We start from the raw sequence: 20,322 nt of genomic DNA, 5'->3' as shown, positions 1-20,322 counted from the left end.
CCTCCGAAGAAAGGAAGGGGGCGAATTGGACTAGGAGTCCAAGTGGGACTCCTCCCACTTGGCGCGCCCCCTAGGCCAGCCCCCTCCCTCTCCCTCCTTTATATATAGGGGCAGGGGGCACCCCAAAGCACATCAACAGTTTACTCCTCCGGTCATATTGTCGTAGCGCTTAGGCGAAGCCTTGCGCGGATCACATCACCATCACCGTCACCACGTCGCCGTGCTAACGAAACTCTCCCTCGACACTTTGCTGGATCAAGAGTTCGAGGGAGGTCATCGAGCTGAACGTGTGCAGAACTCGGAGGTGTCGTACGTTCGGTGCTTGATCGGTTGGATCGCAAAGACGTTCGACTACATCAACCGCGTTAAGCTAACGCTTCCGCTTTCGGTCTACGAGGGTACGTGGACACACTCTTCCCCTCTCGTTGCTATGCATCTCTTAGATAGATCTTGCGTGATCATAGTAATTTTTTTGAAATTGCATGCTATGTTCCCCAACAAGGGTCTCGAACGCCTACTCGCGCATATGTATGGCCAGGGCTCGTGTACATGGAGAGGCACCGACGGCGTCCTGTTCATCGACAGCCAACCGGCTGGGTCAGAACGGAGAAACTGCGTCATCGTGTTCATCAGTGATGAGGACATGACTACCTTGGATACGACCAAAAATATTGCATACATGCATATTTGTCAGGTGATTTCTAGTGCAAACTATTCAATAATTTATTTATGTTATCTAGAACAAAAATACTTCACACACTTTTGTGTTTTGTCTAATTGCAGGTGTATGAGACATTTGTACAATCCACATATGAAGATAAGGGAAAAAGATAAGTTTATGTGCTGTTCAAAAAGTCCTCTCACATCACTTTTGTGCCAAGAGAAGATAGAGTCCAAGTCTCTCACGTTCTGAATTCAGATTCGGACTGCACAGAAATACCTGACTCAAAACGCCAACAACTTTTTCATACGAACTCCGAATTGGGTGATTCTTCTTTTGTTGGAAAGTAGATTTCGTGCTCTTTCCAACCCAGTTGGATTCACCTTCAAATTCGTCCGGAGCATTGAGATATCGACAAAACAATCTGACACTACAGCAGAATCCGAGTCAAACAACACGTCCAAAGGTGTTGCAGCCTCCACTTGGGCCCATGAGCCTTGTACGACCTAGGGTTAGTTTTAGGCTGCCTTGGGACGTCCTTCCACCACCTTGGCCGCCACCCCTTGCTCCTATATAAGTAGATCCATCTAGTAGCTTTTTCCTGGGGATTTGTTTAGTTAAAAGTTAGCCATTGCAACTTCGTGTACTTCGTTGCCTAGGCAACTAAACCAAGAAGTTAATATTCCTAACTTACCTACCAAGCTAAATCATTTTGATAGCTTAATTTCGCTTTATAATTACACGATTGATCAGCTAAGAGATGATTTTGAGTTAGCTTGTACTATTTCCTATATAATTCCTCCATGAAAATCGAATCAATAATCAGAAAAAAGAAACAGGAAAATGGGATTATTTAGATGGCCAGCAAAGCTTACTTGGTCCAAGAGGCGGCGGTTGCCGACCTGCTCCTAGAAATCAAGCACCGACATGCCAGTGTGTACGATGAGCACGATAGCATCGGCATCCCGGAGAAGCAGGCTCTCCAACCACATGGTCCCACCAACACTAGTTACATCGAAGAGGCTAACCAAGTCAGCGACCCTGTGGTGTTGATCCCGACGACGGGGTCCTTTTTCCTGGTGAACTTTTGTTTAGAATTTTGGCAGCGAGTAGGATGGCAAGCTTGGCGTCCGGGAGGAAGGTTCATGACGGAGGTTGAAGAAGCACTGTATGGCACTGTCGGCCGAGGTTGAAGATGTAGTTGAAGGCGGAGCACTGACACAGAGCGTGGTCTCTTCATTGCTGGTGCCCACCCGCGCTTGGGACTGTGACAAGCGTTGGGCCGCGGACGTCACCGCCTCCTGGTCCTCCCTGCTGCCGCAGAGTGGTCCTTCATGGTGAAAGGTGGACTCGGGCAGACGGGGTGGATCTTGGTGAGGGTGGGCTCGAAGTATAGTACTGAAGAAAAGCATATCCCACTGTAATGTTGCCTATGAAGCGACTGAAAAAACAAAATTGAACATCAAGTCCATTACTTCAGATGTTAATACAAACAAAGGGTGCAATCTAACAGTATAAAACTGAGTAATGGTTACTGAAAGGCATGTTTAGATTAACCTGCTTACCTGCATATGAATGAACATATTCCATAGAAATAAAAGAATTAGTTCCTGGTCGACATTAAGAATATCTTCTGCTCAAATTTGTGACTCCATCTGCATTAGATATCGGTACCCAAGCTTGCCTGATATACTTGGATAGCCATGGTGCAGTTGTGCAATTTCCTTTTATGTGTATGTGATGGAGCAATCACTTTCTGAAATAAAGCATGATGTCATAGTAAGGGAAACAAGTACGTGGATAATGTTGGGCAAATAAATGCATGCCAAAATAATCAACAAGTTAGTCTATATGGGGTTATGCAATCATGGAGGGCTTCAAATAAATTTCCTACAGTGAAACCATACTCTCACAAAGCAAGCTGGTAAAGAAAGATTAATTAGATAAATCACCAAATATAAAAGGAAACTTATAACCAAACACAAAATATCAAAGTTCAGCACTATGTTGCATAGTTATTGTTCTTTGGAGATCACGGCGGCACTGGCTATCACCATACTTGTTAATTCAGTTTGTAGCCCATGGCTGATAGATGCATCAGGAGACCACCTTCTCCATGCATGGCCTCAGCAAAAGAGGCTACAATTCAAGAAGACAACAGTTGAACAAAATACATACAGGTTCATAAATAAAATTAACCACATGTAGATGGATTCAAGCATCTTACCATGGATCATTTTGCTGGCTAGATTTCACGTGGGCTTGGTCACAAAATAATATATGGAGGGGACGCACGCACCGCAGCTGCTCTCGGCCCCGTCCCATTCACCTCGCTAGCCCGTCTTAGTGCCTCCATCTGCACCAGCCCATCACCGTCGCCCCTGTTGGAAATATGCCCTAGAGGCAATAATAAAATGGTTATTATTATATTTCCTTGTTCATGATAATTGTCTGTTGTTCATGCTTTAATTGTGTTATCCGAAAATCGTAATACATGTGTGAATACATAGACCATAACATGTCCCTAGTGAGCCTCTAGTTGACTAGCTCGTTGATCAATAGATGGTTATGGTTTCCTGACCATGGACATTGGATGTCATTGATAATGGGATCACATCATTAGGAGACTGGGATTTGTCACTCCGTATGACGGAGAGGTATCTCTGGGCCCACTCGGTATTGCATCATCATAATGAGCTCAATGTGACTAAGTAGTTAGTCATGGGATCATGCATTACGGAACGAGTAAAGTGACTTCCGGTAACGAGATTGAACGAGGTATTGGGATACCGACGATCGAATCTCGGGCAAGTAAAGTACCGATTGACAAAGGGAATTGTATACGGGATTGCTTGAATCCTCGACATCGTGGTTCATCCGATGAGATCATCGTGGAACATGCGGGGGCCAACATGGGTATCCAGATCCCGCTGTTGGTTATTGGCTAGAGAGGTGTCTCGGTCATGTCTGCATGATTCCCGAACCCGTAGGGTCTACACACTTAAGGTTCGATGACGCTAGGGTTATAAGGAAGGTTTGTATGTGATTACCGAATGTTGTTCGGAGTCCCGGATGAGATCCCGGACGTCACGAGGAGTTCCGGAATGGTCCGGAGGTAAAGATTTATATATGGGAAGTCACCATACGGTCACCGGAAGTGTTCGGGGGTATGCCGGTATTGTGTCGGGACCACCGAAGGGGTTCCGGGGGTCCACCGGGAGGGTCCGCCTGCCCCGGAGGGCCTTATGGGCTGTAGGTGGAAGGGAACCAGCCCTAAGTGGGCTGGACGCCAACCCCCCCTAGGGCCCATGCGCCTAGGGTTTGGGGGAACCCTAAAGGGGGGCGCCCCCCCCTTGCTTGGGGGGCAAGCCACCTCCCCCTGGCCGCCGCCCCTCCCACCAGATGGGATCTGAGGGGGCCGGCCCCCCTCTCCCTTGCCCCTATATATAGTGGAGGGGTGGGAGGGCAGCCACACCTTTCCCAAGGCGCAGCCCCTCCCCTCCCCAACACCTCTCCTCCTCCGCGTGTGCTTGGCGAAGCCCTGCCGGAGAACTGTCACTCCACCACCACCACGCCGTCGTGCTGCTGTTGGAGCCTTCTTCCTCAACCTCTCGCTCCTCCTTGCTGGATCAAGGCGTGGGAGACGTCACCGCTCCGTACGTGTGTTGAACGCGGAGGTGCCGTCCGTTCGGCGCTTGGATCATCGGTGATTTGGATCACGATGAGTACGACTCCATCAACCCCGTTCTCTTGAACGCTTCCGCTCGCGATCTACAAGGGTATGTAGATGCACTCCTCCCCTCTCGTTGCTAGTAAACTCCATAGATTGATCTTGGTGATGCGTAGAAAAATTTAATTTCTGCTACAATCCCCAACAGTGGCATCATGAGCTAGGTCTATGCATAGTTTCTATGCACAAGTAGAACACAAGTTGTTGTGGGCGTCGATTTTGTCAATTTACTTGCCGTTACTAGTCTTATCTTGATTCGGCGGCATCGTGGGATGAAGCGGCCCAGACCGACCTTACACGTACACTTACGTGAGACAGGTTCCACCGACTGACATGCACTAGTTGCATAAGGTGGCTAGCGGGTGTCTGTCTCTCCCACTTTAGTCGGATCAGATTCGATGAAAAGGGTCCTTATGAAGGGTAAATAGAAATTGGCATATCACATTGTGGTTTTGGCGTAGGTAAGAATCGTTCTTGCTAGAAACCTATAGCAGCCACGTAAAAGTTTGCAACAACAATTAGAGGACATCTAACTTGTTTTTGCAGCAAGTGTCATGTGATGTGATATGGCCAGAAGGATGTGATGAATGATATATGTGATGTATGAGATTGATCATGTTCTTGTAATAGGAATCATGACTTGCATGTCGATGAGTATGACAACCGGCAGGAGCCATAGGAGTTGTCTTAATTTATTTATGACCTGCGTGTCAATTGGAACGTCATGTAATTACTTTACTTTATTGCTAACCGTTAGCCATAGTAGTAGAAGTAATAGTTGGCGAGACAACTTCATGAAGACACGATGATGGAGATCATGGTGTCATGCCGGTGACGATGATGAACATGGCGCCCCGAAGATGGAGATCAAAAGGAGCAAAATGATATTGGCCATATCATGTCACTATTTGATTGCATGTGATGTTTATCATGTTTTACATCTTATTTGCTTAGAACGACGGTAGCATAAATAAGATGATCCCTCGCTAAAATTTCAAGAAAGTGTTCCCCCTAACTGTGCATCGTTGCGAAGGTTCGTTGTTCCGAAGCACCACGTGATGATCGGGTGTGATAGGTTCTAACGTTCGCATACAACGGGTGTAAGCCAGATTTACACACGCAATACACTTAGGTTGACTTGACGAGCCTAGCATGTACAGACATGGCCTCGGAACACAAGAGACCGAAAGGTCGAACATGATTCGTATAGCAGATACGATCAACATGAAGATGTTCACCGATGATGACTAGTCCGTCTCACGTGATGATCGGACACGGCCTAGTTGACTCGGATCATGTATCACTTAGATGACTAGAGGGATGTCTGTCTGAGTGGGAGTTCGTTAATAATTTGATTAGATGAACTTCATTATCATGAACTTAGTCTAAAAACCTTTACAATATGTCTTGTAGATCAAATGGCCCACGCTAATGTTGCCCTCAACTTCACCGTGTTCCTAGAGAAAACCAAGCTGAAAGACGATGGTAGCAACTACACGGACTGGGTCCGTAACCTGAGGATTATCCTCATAGCTGCCAAGAAAGCATATGTCCTTGAAGCACCGCTAGGTGATGCACCTGTTTTCCCAGCAACTCAAGACGTTCTGAACGCCTGGCAGTCACGTAGTGATGATTACTCCCTAGTTTGGTGCGGCATGCTTTACAGCTTAGAACCGGGGCTCCAAAAGCGTTTTGAGCAACACGGAGCATATGAGATGTTCCAAGAGCTGAAAATGGTTTTCCAAGCTCATGCCCGGGTCGAGAGATATGAAGTCTCTGACAAGTTCTACAGTTGTAAGATGGAGGAGAATAGTTCCGTCAGCGAACACATACTCAAAATGTCTGGGTTGCACAACCGCTTGTCTCAGCTGGGAGTTAATCTCCCGGATGAAGCGGTCGTTGACAGAATCCTTCAGTCGCTCCCACCTAGCTACAAGAGCTTTGTGATGAACTTCAATATGCAGGGGATGGAAAAGACCATTCCTGAGGTATATTCAATGCTGAAATCAGCAGAGGTGGAGATCAAAAAGGAACATCAAGTGTAGATGGTGAATAAAACCACTAAGTTCAAGAAAGGCAAGGGTAAGAAGAACTTCAAGAAAGACGGCAAGGGAGTTGCCGCGCCCGGTAAGCAAGCTGCCGGGAAGAAGACAAAGAATGGACCCAAGCTTGAGACTGAGTGCTTTTATTGCAAGGGAAACGGTCACTGGAAGCAGAACTGCCCCAAGTACTTAGCGGATAAGAAGGCCGGCAATACCAAAGGTATATGTGATATACATGTTATAGATGTGTACCTAACCAACGCTCGTAGTAGCTCCTGGGTATTTGATACCGGTGCGGTTGCTCATATTTGTAACTCAAAGCAGGAGCTGCGGAATAAGCGGAGACTGGCGAAGGACGAGGTGACGATGCGCGTCGGGAATGGTTCCAAGGTCGATGTGATCGCCGTCGGCACGCTACCTCTACATTTACCTACGGGACTAGTTTTAAACCTCAATAATTGTTATTTAGTGCCAGCTTTGAGCATGAACATTGTATCTGGATCTCGTTTAATGCGAGATGGCTACTCATTTAAATCCGAGAATAATGGTTGTTCTATTTATATGAGAGATATGTTTTATGGTCATGCCCCGCTGGTCAATGGTTTATTCTTAATGAATCTCGAATGTGATGTTACACATATTCATAGTGTGAATGCCAAGAAATGTAAGGTTGATAATGATAGTCCCACATACTTGTGGCACTGCCGCCTTGGTCACATTGGTGTCAAACGCATGAAGAAACTCCATGCAGATGGACTTTTGGAGTCTCTTGATTATGAATCATTTGACACGTGCGAACCATGCCTCATGGGCAAAATGACCAAGACTCCGTTCTCCGGAACAGTGGAGCGAGCAACCAACTTATTGGAAATCATACATACTGATGTGTGCGGTCCAATGAGCGTTGAGGCACGCGGTGGCTATCGTTATGTTCTCACCCTCACTGATGACTTGAGTAGATATGGGTATGTCTACTTAATGAAACACAAGTCTGAGACCTTTGAAAAGTTCAAGGAATTTCAGAGTGAGGTTGAGAATCAACGTGACAGGAAAATAAAGTTCTTATGATCAGATCGTGGAGGGGAATATTTGAGTCACGAATTTGGCACACACTTAAGGAAATGTGGAATTGTTTCACAACTCACGCCGCCTGGAACACCTCAGCATAATGGTGTGTCCGAACGTCGTAATCGCACTCTATTGGATATGGTGTGATCTATGATGTCTCTTACCGATCTACCGCTATCATTCTGGGGTTATGCTTTAGAGACTGCCGCATTCACTTTAAATAGGGCTCCGTCAAAATCCGTTGAGACGACACCGTATGAATTATGGTTTGGAAAGAAACCTAAGCTGTCGTTTCTTAAAGTTTGAGGATGCAATGCTTATGTCAAGAAACTTCAACCTGAAAAGCTCGAACCCAAGTCGGAAAAATGCGTCTTCATAGGATACCCTAAGGAAACCATTGGGTATACCTTCTACCTCAGATCCGAAGGCAAGATCTTCGTTGCCAAGAACGGGTCCTTTCTGGAGAAAGAGTTTCTCTCGAAAGAAGTAAGTGGGAGGAAAGTGGAACTTGATGAGATGACCCCTCTCGAACCAGAAAGTAGCGCAGCACAAGAAAATGTTTCTGTGGTGCCTGCACCGACTAGAGAGGAAGTTAATGATGACGATCATGATCAAGTTACCACTGAACTTCGTAGGTCCACAAGGACACGTTCCGCACCAGAGTGGTACGACAACCCTGTCCTGGAAATCATGTTGTTGGACAACGGTGAACCTTCGAACTATGAAGAAGCAATGGCGGGTCCAGATTCCAACAAATGGCTTGAAGCCATGCAATCCGAGATAGGATCCATGTATGAAAACAAAGTATGGACTTTGACAGACTTGCCCGATGATCGGCGAGCGATAGAAAATAAATGGATCTTTAAGAAGAAGACATACGCGGATGGAAATGTTACCATCTATAAAGCTCGACTTGTCGCTAAGGGTTATCGACAAGTTCAAGGAGTTGACTACGATGAGACCTTCTCACCCGTAGCGAAGCTGAAGTCCGTCCGAATCATGTTAGCAATTGCCGCATTCTACGATTATGAAATATGGCAAATGGATGTCAAAACGACATTCCTTAACGGCTTCCTTAAGGAAGAATTGTATATGATGCAGTCGGAAGGTTTTGTCGATCCTAAGAATGCTGACAAAGTATGCAAGCTCCAGCGCTCAATCTATGGGCTGGTGCAGGCATCTTGGAGTTGGAACATTCGCTTTGATGAGATGATCAAAGCGTTTGGGTTTACGCAGACTTATGGAGAAGCCTGTGTTTACAAGAAAGTGAGTGGGAGCTCTGTAGCATTTCTCTTATTATATGTGGATGACATACTATTGATGGGAAATGATATAGAATTCTTGGAAAGTATAAAGGCCTACTTGAATAAGTGTTTTTCAATGAAGGACCTTGGAGAAGCTGCTTACATATTAGGCATCAAGATCTATAGAGATAGATCGAGACGCCTCATAGGTCTTTCACAAAGCACATACCTTGACAAGATATTGAAGAAGTTCAATATGGATCAGTCCAAGAAGGGGTTCTTGCCTGTATTGCAAGGTGTGAGATTGAGCACGGCTCAATGCCCGACCACGGCAGAAGATAGAGAAAAGATGAGTGTCGTCCCCTATGCCTCGGCCATAGGGTATATTATGTATGCCATGCTGTGTACCAGACCTGATGTAAACCTTGTCGTAAGTTTGGTAGGAAGGTACCAAAGTAATCCCGGCATGGAACACTGGACAGCGGTCAAGAACATCCTGAAGTACCTGAAAAGGACTAAGGATATGTTTCTCGTATATGGAGGTGACGAAGAGCTCGTCGTAAAGGGTTACGTCGATGCTAGCTTCGACACAGATCTGGATGACTCTAAGTCACAAACCGGATACGTGTATATTTTGAATGGTGGGGCAGTCAGCTGGTGCAGTTGCAAGCAAAGCGTCGTGGCGGGATCTACATGTGAAGCGGAGTACATGGCAGCCTCAGAGGCAGCACATGAAGCAATCTGGATGAAGGAGTTCATTGCCGACCTAGGAGTTATTCCCAATGCATCGGGGCCGATGACTCTCTTCTGTGACAACACTGGAGCTATTGCCCTTGCCAAGGAGCCCAGGTTTCATAAGAAGACCAGGCACATCAAGCGTCGCTTCAACTCCATTCGTGAAAATGTTCAAAATGGAGACATAGATATTTGTAAAGTGCATACGGATTTGAATGTCGCAGATCCGTTGACTAAACCTCTTCCACGAGCGAAACATGATCAACACCAGAACTCTATGGGTGTACGATTCATCACATGTAACTAGATTATTGACTCTAGTGCAAGTGGGAGACTGTTGGAAATATGCCCTAGAGGCAATAATAAAATGGTTATTATTATATTTCCTTGTTCATGATAATTGTCTGTTGTTCATGCTTTAATTGTGTTATCCGGAAATCGTAATACATGTGTGAATACATAGACCATAACATGTCCCTAGTGAGCCTCTAGTTGACTAGCTCATTGATCAATAGATGGTTACGGTTTCCTGACCATGGACATTGGATGTCATTGATAACGGGATCACATCATTAGGAGAATGATGTGATGGACAAGACCCAATCCTAAGCATAGCACTAGATCGTGTAGTTCGTTTGCTAAAGCTTTTCTAATGTCAAGTATCATTTCCTGAGACCATGAGATCATGCAACTCCCGGATACCGTAGGAATGCTTTGGGTGTACCAAACGTCACAACGTAACTGGGTGGCTATAAAGGTGCACTACAGGTATCTCCGAAAGTGTCTGTTGGGTTGGCTCGGATCGAGACTGGGATTTGTCACTCCGTATGACGGAGAGGTATCTCTGGGCCCACTCGGTATTGCATCATCATAATGAGCTCAATGTGACTAAGTAGTTAGTCACGGGATCATGCATTACGGAACGAGTAAAGTTACTTGCTGGTAACGAGATTGAACGAGGTATTGGGATACCGACGATCGAATCTCGGGCAAGTAAAGTACCGATTGACAAAGGGAATTGTATACGGGATTGCTTGAATCCTCGACATCGTGGTTCATCCGATGAGATCATCATGGAACATGTGGGAGCCAACATGGGTATCCAGATCCCGATGTTGGTTATTGGCTAGAGAGGTGTCTCGGTCATGTCTGCATGATTCCTCAACCCGTAGGGTCTACACACTTAAGGTTCGATGACGCTAGGGTTATAAGGAAGGTTTGTATGTGATTACCGAATGTTGTTCGGAGTCCCGGATGAGATCCCGGACGTCACGAGGAGTTCCGGAATGGTCCGGAGGTAAAGATTTATATATGGGAAGTCACCATACGGTCACCGGAAGTGTTCGGGGGTATGCCGGTATTGTGCTGGGACCACCGAAGGGGTTCCGGGGGTCCACCGGGAGGGTCCACCTGCCCTGGAGGGCCTTATGGGCTGTAGGTGGAAGGGAACCATCCCTAAGTGGGCTGGACGCCAACCCCCCTAGGGCCCATGCGCCTAGGGTTTGGGGGAACCCTAAAGGGGGGCGCCCCCCTTGCTTGGGGGGCAAGCCACCTCCCCCTGGCCGCCGCCCCTCCCACCAGTTGGGATCTGAGGGGGCCGGCCCCCCTCTCCCTTGCCCCTATATATAGTGGAGGGGTGGGAGGGCAGCCACACCTTTCCCAAGGCGCAGCCCCTCCCCTCCCCAACACCTCTCCTCCTCTGCGTGTGCTTGGCGAAGCCCTGCCGGAGAACTGTCACTCCACCACCACCACGCCGTCGTGCTGCTGTTGGAGCCATCTTCCTCAACCTCTCCCTCCTCCTTGCTGGATCAAGGCGTGGGAGACGTCACCGCTCCGTACGTGTGTTGAACGCGGAGGTGCCGTCCGTTCGGCGCTTGGATCATCGGTGATTTGGATCACGACGAGTACGACTCCATCAACCCCGTTCTCTTGAACGCTTCCGCTCGCGATCTACAAGGGTATGTAGATGCACTCCTCCCCTCTCGTTGCTAGTAAACTCCATAGATTGATCTTGGTGATGCGTAGAAAATTTTAATTTCTGCTACGATCCCCAACAGCCCCCACCTTGCCATCCTATGCTGCTCGTCTTCACTTCGAACGTCCTCGCTCGGCCTCCACGACACTTTGGACGAACGTCGCACGGTGTTACACCACAGATGATGCTCCAGCATCCTGCATCCTGCCTCTAGTCCCCGCCCGATGCTCGCTCATGCTCCGTAGCTGCCGCCGCACTCATGCCGCGGAGCCGCCACCACCCCCTGACTTACCGAAATGCCCCATGGCTTGAAAGCCGAAGGTGTCTCCCAATCTTGATTTACCGAAGCCATGGCCTAAAAGTCTGGCGGCGTGTTTGGATTTAAGCCAAACTTTAACTGATGGATTCACTGGCTTTGCTCCGAGTTAGAAAACTCTAGGCCTGCATGATTAACCAAAATGCCCCATTCCTTCATCTTCTCCAATTTTATTGCTATACATGCTACATTGATCATATTCACGGTAATGTCCGTACATGGCTCAGAAAGATCTAAAGATAAGAATTATTGGACTATTAGAGGTTACTTACGATGAACAAATTTAATTGTAGCACATAAGTACTGTGAATCGACAATCACGACCACGTGCCCAAACAAAGTTCCTTCAGTGGACACCTCGCACACAACTTTTCCCCACGACCAATTAACGACAAACCACATCCAACCAATTTGAGCGCAAACCCCCTGGTAGCATGCCCCCTCAAGCAGCTTTCCCAGTGAGGCCTTCCATGTCTACAGATATGAGAGAATGATTGGACACACACCTCCATTGTCGATGTCTCTCTCATCTTCATTCGGTGCCCCTCATCAGCCGGGCCGACCGACAACCTTGATCCAGCAACAGTGATATGGTCCTCATTGTGACATCATAACAAAATGTATGAATAGTAATATTTGATTTCTTATTGACTTTAATATTAAGGCGATATCTACTTTGATCACATGACTAAAGGTTTCGTAGTTCTGTCCCTAGGAAAAGTAAAATATTTATCTGAATGTAACTTATGTATGACTAATGTCTTAGGACGAAAGATGGCCTCGGAGCTAATGTCTATCCCAGGTGCTTATGTCTCTGATGCTCCATATACATCCCCCGATGCAAGATATGGGTGTCCTTCCCAAACCCCAATGCCCTGATCATGAAGCCTACTCCTTCAATTGTTACGAGGGTATTTGCAATGCCGGTGTTCTCTATCAGTGTTGCTTTCCTGCTCACAAGTTTCACTGTAACGGTGAAACTTTAAAGACCTGAGATGACCATACTTCTAATGACCGCGAATGAGTATTGATCTCTTACAACAGTGTTTTTCAGCTCTTACATATTTCACCTAGTTCATTAACTCGATTTGCCACCCCCAAAGTAGCATCCCAACAAGGTGAGCATGTCAGGCTAAAATATGGCATGGCTTATGTGTGTGAAGAAAATTCACTTGTACTGCATAGCAACCATATAATTTCATTGAAATAATTAATACCTTAGGTGAAGAGAAATGAAGCGTCCACCGTTGGCTCTCATTCTTTGGACAAGCAATCAATCCATTTTGAGAATTGGATCTATAATGCATGATAATTGACTCTCCTCCTTAGATTTTAAAGATCGGTCTCTAACCTATTGGAAACCCAATAGACAAATTTTGTTAGTTCAACAACCTGCATGGGCAGAAATGCAAGAAACATGTCAGAAATGAGCAATTTTCAGTCTAAAGTACTGAAAATAAGAAATGTGTCAGTTTGACAATCTGTAATGATTACATGTTTCTTTAAAAGGGCATGTAGTAGCAGTGCTCGACTCTTGTAGAATTTTAGGGTCCGCTTCCTAGGCACAATTCTGTCAGGCACTTGTCATATGAACTTAGGATGAGGATATGGATAAGTTAACATACAGAACACCGAATTGGCTAAAACGACGAAGATGTCAAGAACTGACAAAGCTTATACAGCAGGAAAACATGACCGGATAACCAAAATCATACGGAGATGTCTCATAATCAGTAAAACCAAGCACAAGCATAGCTGCAAAAAGTCCAAATAGATCCACACCTTGGGGAAGAATGACCAGACCATCAGCTACTGGATGAACACATTTTGTGGTACATCTCTACTCCTACCGGATGGTAATGAAGAGTAAAGCACACATCAAAAATAGAAGCTGCCAATATGTATAATATTGCATTGCAAGAGGACACACCTGAGCATTAAATGAAAAGCGAGGCCACAACCTAAAATCTTTATCCATATGTGTAATAAAAAGTAAAAAGGGAAAAGAAAAAAAATCACATGTAATCGACATGTTGAAGACGAAGGAGTAGACATATACATCCTCTCGTCGCCACATGCATCCCAGCTCGCTCTGGCCCGCATCACTGCAGTAGGGCAATAGCTGTCAGTGCTGCTCCTGCTGTTCCGTCCGTGACGCCTATGTGCGGATCACCTCGTAGCAGCTGGGCGTTGTCCTCAGCGGCGCCACACTGAGCTAGCTAGCTTCCGTTGTCTTGGTTGCTTGCGGCCATATGGGAACAATGGTAAAACTGAAAAAATGCAATCACAAGAGCATAAGGAGAACTATGGAGGGATGGGGAAAAGAGCCAGATCTGAATCGTTTTAACTCGTCCTGCACAAGTTCTTCACGTCAACTTTTTTGATGCCTCACCGATCTTAAAGACACATCCATAGACATCATACTGGTCTGACACAACAAGATCAAACTACCAACATCCATCGGTTTAACCCGCTGGTAGTGGTACTTGTGCCATGGACTTGGGGGCTGGGACCATGTGGGCATGGTCGAACGTAGTGGTCGTTGCCGTTGTCAGCCCGATCCCGACCTGGGCTACGGCATGGACCTACCGGAGGGCATCATGCCGTGACTTGGCCGAGGGCGTACCTGGATCCGGCGCTAATGCTCCTGTCCCTATGGCGGCGCACGACTTTCTCCCCAGCCATGGCCTTCGCTCGTCCGCTTCCCCCTTGCGCGCCTCCGCATCGGAGTCTCCGTCCGCCGCCGTAAGAACGGCACCCCGGGAATCACGTGGGGCGAGGAGATTGGGTTGTTGCAGTTGCAGGTGAGGCAAAGGCGGATGGAACCCTAGCCGTCCGAGGGTGAGTTTTTTGGAGACCGAGAGATGACAGGACGAGAGGGGGTTTCTGTTCGGGGAAAAATCGATGGAGGGGTTTCGGTTTGGAAACAAATCGGTGGATGGAGAAAAACCAGGAGTTGAGTGGGGGTGGTGCGAGGTGGGACGACAAAAAATCAAATGAAAATAAAATCGGAGTATCAGGCTACCAACTGCTTCATTAGGAGTAGAGATGTGTCGGCTTAATATCTTAGAAGTGCTTATCGGGTAGGGTGTGCTTGTGCCTTGTACTGCGTTAAAAAAGAGAAAAGAAAAATTCCTTTTCTGATTGCCCAAGCTCCAATCTGACCCAACGGCGAACGCGGCTCTAGACCCAGAGTAGTCTACCACCGCCGTGCCCTACAGTTTCCGCCGTGCCGCATCCTACGACACCGCCGACGCCTCACCAGCCACCCCCAACACTCCGCCTCTCACGCGCGTCACTGCCGTCGCCGTCCCCGTCCCCGTCCCCGTTCCACTTCCACCTCATCGCCCCCCCTGCCGCCCCCACCCCGTCCGCGATCTTGGACGGCATTGGTTCCTGAGGTAAACCCCAAACTAACCTCCACAAATTTTGGGTTTGCGCTGGTGCACGCCCCGGCGCACCATCTAGATCCGCCCTGTCTGCGATGAACCCTAGCTTGCTTGGATTGTTCTGAGATACTTGTATTGTACGAGTTGTCTTTGCTGTGAGCAATCTGATGCAAACCTTAGTGGGCACTCCGATCCATCCCGCCCCATCGTATTCCGTTGCTGCGTTGACCACGGGTAGCAATTCGTTTCGAAATTGGAAGAAACTAGGGGGTTCGACTGATCCCGCGTGCCCCACGTTAGGTCCGCCCCTGGAATTTGGGATGGGATCAGGAGGAATGTAGTTTACGGCGGCTGCCCTGCTATTGGAGGTTAAAGGGAAGTATAGATTAGTGTGGGTATCTTTCTGGAAAGAAGTTTTAGAGTAGCGTGTAGTAGATCTGAGAGTAACTGGATTGGTGGATGGAAGTGGAACATTGGGTAAGCCTTGAGGATCCTGTTACTTTTGTAGTTCATCAGAACAGGTAATTAAGGGAACTGGTAAAATCACCAATATGTACCATAACACACTGTTTGTAAAGACAATTTGCAGTTTCTTGGATTTAGGACCGTGCACTCAATTGCCATGGTGGCTTTGTTTGCTTTAAAATTTATTTATCCAGTTAATGGAAGCTTGCTATCCATGTGCCAGAACCATGAGTTGGTTGAGTTGTTTTGGGTTTCAGCTCTAGCCTGCCTCAACTTGTTTGGGACTAAAGGCTTTGTTGTTGTTGTTGTTGTTGTTGTTGTAAAGATTATGGAATGACCTCAGATCAGTGCAATGATAACCTGATGCACTTTTCTTTGGCCAAGAAGAGTCTTAACGGACAATACTTCCTGTTAGCCATCATATTACTGCAGAATGTTAGTTGTTAAACTAAGGCAACAGGCTGCACCAGCCAAAATGAGATGTGCTGATGTGGATCACCTGTCTTTCCTTTTATTTCCGTCAAAGTAGTTTTATGACACATTCTCGTTAGCATCACCACTTCATCTTGGAAGGATGGGTGTTATGTCATGAAATTCATTGAGCTATGATTTGTTTCTGCTGTTCTTTCCTTCTCTTGACTTGGGAGTTGGGATCATAATGAACTTAGTATTACTTTCGAATTTTGATTACTGTTTGTTGATCATCAATTGGATTCAGACCATCTTACGATTCTTGACTTCAACTTGTCGCAAAATACTTTTGAGCACAGTTTTCTTTTGTTATACTGTTCTGAATACATTGTTTTCTAACTGTCTGCTCAGTTATTATCATGGCAGCAATGAATAGTGATCTAGGTGGCTTAGGTCCTAGGCCTGCAAATGCACCACCAAATCCTTTTGAAAGTGCCATGTATGGTGCTGGACCTGGACTGATCCGTACTGGACTTGGAGCATATGGAGAGAAATTTCTTGGTTCGAGTTCTGAGTTCATGCAGAGCAATGTATGTCTTCAACTTTATTCAATTCTCTTTTGTGGATAATATTTTTGAAACCTGCCAAGCTAACCTCACTTGATTGTGTCAGATTACTCAATATTTATCCGATCCTCAGTACTATTTTCAAGTCAACAGCCAGTATGTGAGGAACAAACTGAAGGTCGTCTTGTTCCCTTTCTTTCACAGGGTAAGCGCTGTTGTCCTCTCTCCTTTTTTTCCTTGCAAGATTTTTTTTTTGACCTTGAAGATTGCAGGGCTTACACCCCACATCATTTTATTAAAATAATAGAGCTTCCTTGCAAGATTTGCATACTCTGAAGTCTCATAACATGCATATTGCATTTATTGTCTTCCTTAAGGGCCATTGGACGAGAATAACTGAACCTGTAGGAGGAAGGCTATCGTACAAACCTCCAATTCAGGATATCAATGCACCAGACCTGTACATCCCTTTGATGGCGTTTGGCACCTACATTGTCATTGCTGGATACGCATTGGGGGTCCTTGGAAGGTAAATACAGTGTGAAGCACTCCGCATCTTCTATCTGGAGAACCACTGAACACTTTACATGACTGAATCGTCTAAATGTGATTTGTTCGGTGATGCAGGTTTACCCCTGAGGCACTGACCCTACAATTCACGAGAGGTCTAGTTGGCTGGTTTCTGCAAGTCGTCCTCATCAAAGGTTTGCTGTACTCCCTGGGCAGTGGTGAAGCGCCATTGCTAGACATTGTGGCGTATGCTGGGTATGGATTTGCTGGCACATCTCTTGCGATGCTGGCCCGCATCTTCTGGAGCTACTTATACTACTTCATCATGCCATGGTTCTGTCTCTGCACTGGCGTGTTCCTCGTGAAGACCATGAAGAGGGTTCTTCTGGGTGGACCAAGGAGTTACGAGCGGCATCCGAGTCGAAACCACTACTTTCTGCTCTTCCTGGCGGTTGTTCAGTTCCCGATGCTGTTTTGGCTCGGCAACATCAGTGGTTGATCTTCCCGTCTTATGGTCGAGCTTGGTAACGTGAATCGAACTTTAGGAGGATGCTGTGCAGGATACACTCGTGGTTAACTTCTCCTGGTGAACTTGGTAATAGCTCACCTAATTGCTTAAGACTCTTGTGAAGCTAGTAGAGATGTCTGGATAAACAGATGAAAGCGCATGTAACTAGTTTTCTGCTGGAGGCGAGTGAAATATGGTCACTTGGGATAGGATGGAGATGAATTGCTACACGTATGCATTTTGATTCCTACCTTACCGCCTCGGATTTGTTTTTTTGTTTTTTGGTCCCTCTTGTATTCCTGGAACTGTTTCACTTGAATTATGAAGATTACGTTCCTGTCTCCAGTCTTCTGAAGACGCCACTATCTCTGATTATGTTCCTGTATTTTTTTGGGGGTTTGTTTTTTGCCTGGTTTTCTTATTTTTTTTGTATTTGGTTTATTTATTTTCTTGAGTTTTCTTGGAAGCACATGGGTGCTTCACGTGGAATCACGTATGTTCATTCGGAAGTACAGTTTGTGCTTCGCATTGTAAACATGAGTTTTTTTTGACGGGTCGCATTGTAAACATGAGTTGGTACTCGTGGAAGCGCAGGTTAGTTCACGTTGGAAGCACAAGTGTGCTTCACAAGGCGTGATTCACCCCTCGCGGGAGCACAAGCTAGTTCACCTGGAAGCATAAGTTACTACAGTTCAAGAGCATGAGTCGGTTCATTTTGGGAGCACAAGTTAGTTCACTTGAAAGCACGAGTTAGCACAGTTTATGAGGCCGAGTTAGATCACTTTGAGAGCACAATTTTCACTCGGAAAAGTATTCGTCGAAACCTATCAACATGGTATGTGGTTTTTGAAGATCTCAACGTAAAAAATGCAACAGTAAAAACAGTTTGTAATTTGGACGAATGGTTCATGAGATTCATGAGATATTTATATTTCAAAAAACGAATCTAGTCTAGGGGAAAAATGCACGAACAGTCGCGCGCGATGAGAAGACCCCCCCAAAACACTGCGATTTCGTTTTTCCGTTGCACTTGAACCTGCCGATCGATGACAGTTGTGTTCAACTTCATCACGGCGGAGACGAAATTCCAAAATACTCGGGTCCAAGAGACTTATGTGATTTGAGTCGGCAGGTAGGTAGGACTCTTTGTCCACGAGTCTCCCAGTGATTGACGACATACTTTATGTAGTTCATCACGGACCGATATAACGGAATTCTGTTAGGCACTTCGTTATACAGGAGTACGCGCGTAGGTCAATCTACTAATCTACTATCACTAGATCCGATCCATCATGCCGGCGTCGAGCGCAAAGACGGTGCTGGAGACGGCGGCGTCGACGTCGACGTGCACCCCGGAGACGGTGCAGCGCAAGCACGTGTTCGACATCCGCGGGTACAGCCAGCACAAGCTCCTCGGCCCCAACGTGTACATCAGCTCGGGCGCCTTCGCCGTCGGCGGCTTCGACTGGAACATCCGCTACTACCCCTGCGGGTACCTGAAGCCCAAGTACGTGTCCGTCTACCTGGAGCTCCTGAGCGCCGGCGCCCGCGTGCGCGCGTCCTGCGACCTGACCGTCGTCGGCCAGCGCCCGGGCGCGCCCTCCCTGGTGTCGCGCACCCCGCCCACGCTCTTCACCTCCGACCTCAGCAGGTTCGCGCCCAGCACCAGCAAGTTCGTCAAGAGGAGCAAGCTGGAGTCGCCGTCGTGGGGGCTCGTCCACGGCGACCGCCTCGTCATCGAGTGCGTGGTCACCGTCTTCATGTACCCGACCGTGGTCACCTGGGCGGCCGCGCCGGACGAGGGGGACCCGCCCTCGGACCTGCACCGCGACCTCGCCAGGATGTACGAGTCCCAGGCCGGGGCGGACGTCGGCTTCCTGGTCGGAGGGCAGGGCTTCCGCGCCCACCGGACCGTGCTGGCCATGAGGGCGCCGGCATTCATGGCGGGCGTCGTGCGTGGCGGGGGGCTGGGGTTCTCCAGCGGGTGCGTCGACATTAACGACATGCAGCCTGAGGCCTTCGACGCTCTCCTCTACTACATCTACATGGACTCGCTCCCTGCCGCCATACGCGACGTGGACGGAGACCGTAAGAGGGAGCTTGTCATGGATCTGCTTGCGGCTGCGGACCGGTACGATATTCAAAGGTTGAAGCTAATATGTGAAACCGCCCTCTCCAAGACCCTTGAGGCCAATACCGTGGTGACCACGTTGACTTTAGCAGAGAAGCATCACTGCCAGAGGCTCCGTCAGGCTTGTGTTCAATTCATAGCTTCTTCTGTAGATCAAATCAAGTGATGATAGGGTTCAAAAAATCAAGTAACAATTATTGACTAATATATACTCCCTTTGTCCCATAATATAAGAGTGACACTAATGTATATTATTGGTCCGATGATTATTTCACTTTTAGGCTGAGTATCATAACTAGTAGTATCATGCATGGCAACTAGGCATTTTGATGAGATGATATAGAATTAAATGAAGAAAGAGAGGGTTGGGTATCATAATAAATTCTATACTACTATGTGTCATGCATGACAATAAATAAGGACACCAATGATACACATAATGTTTGACATAGCAACAAAAATCATTCGTTGTTACAATAGCTGAGTTACACTTAGGCAAATAAGTTTTAGCAGCAAATAGTTACCTATTCACATGTTTATAAGGTTTTAGAGCATAATTGGTTTGCTATCA

The 20,322-nt window shown here is 47.0% G+C and overlaps 2 protein-coding genes across 3 annotated transcripts; both read left to right on the top strand.

Annotated features, from left to right (window-relative positions):
* Positions 1-14,913: 14,913 nt before the first annotated feature.
* On the top strand, positions 14,914-17,985 carry LOC109784782 (uncharacterized). Of its 2 annotated transcripts, none has more exons than XM_020343379.4 (5): positions 14,914-15,172; positions 16,448-16,626; positions 16,709-16,807; positions 16,980-17,131; positions 17,230-17,985. In XM_020343379.4, the coding sequence occupies exons 2-5, from the start codon at positions 16,456-16,458 to the stop codon at positions 17,609-17,611; spliced, it is 804 nt and encodes a 267-aa protein (XP_020198968.1). In that variant the 5' UTR covers positions 14,914-15,172; positions 16,448-16,455; the 3' UTR covers positions 17,612-17,985. The 2 variants fall into 2 exon arrangements, with proteins under 2 accessions (XP_020198968.1, XP_020198969.1); XM_020343380.4 differs by having other exon boundaries at positions 14,918-15,172; positions 16,463-16,626.
* A 53-nt stretch (positions 17,986-18,038) lies between these two features.
* On the top strand, positions 18,039-20,002 carry LOC109784774 (BTB/POZ and MATH domain-containing protein 1-like). Its single transcript, XM_020343373.2, has one exon. It carries the CDS (start codon positions 18,913-18,915, stop codon positions 19,915-19,917), a length of 1,005 nt encoding a protein of 334 aa, XP_020198962.1. The 5' UTR covers positions 18,039-18,912; the 3' UTR covers positions 19,918-20,002.
* Positions 20,003-20,322: the final 320 nt, after the last annotated feature.

Source organism: Aegilops tauschii, chromosome 6 (genome assembly GCF_002575655.3).
Source record: "Aegilops tauschii subsp. strangulata cultivar AL8/78 chromosome 6, Aet v6.0, whole genome shotgun sequence".
NCBI lineage: Eukaryota > Viridiplantae > Streptophyta > Magnoliopsida > Poales > Poaceae > Aegilops > Aegilops tauschii.
The sequence above is the reverse complement of the archived record's forward strand: the minus strand, read 5'-3'. Positions and strand labels throughout refer to the sequence as shown.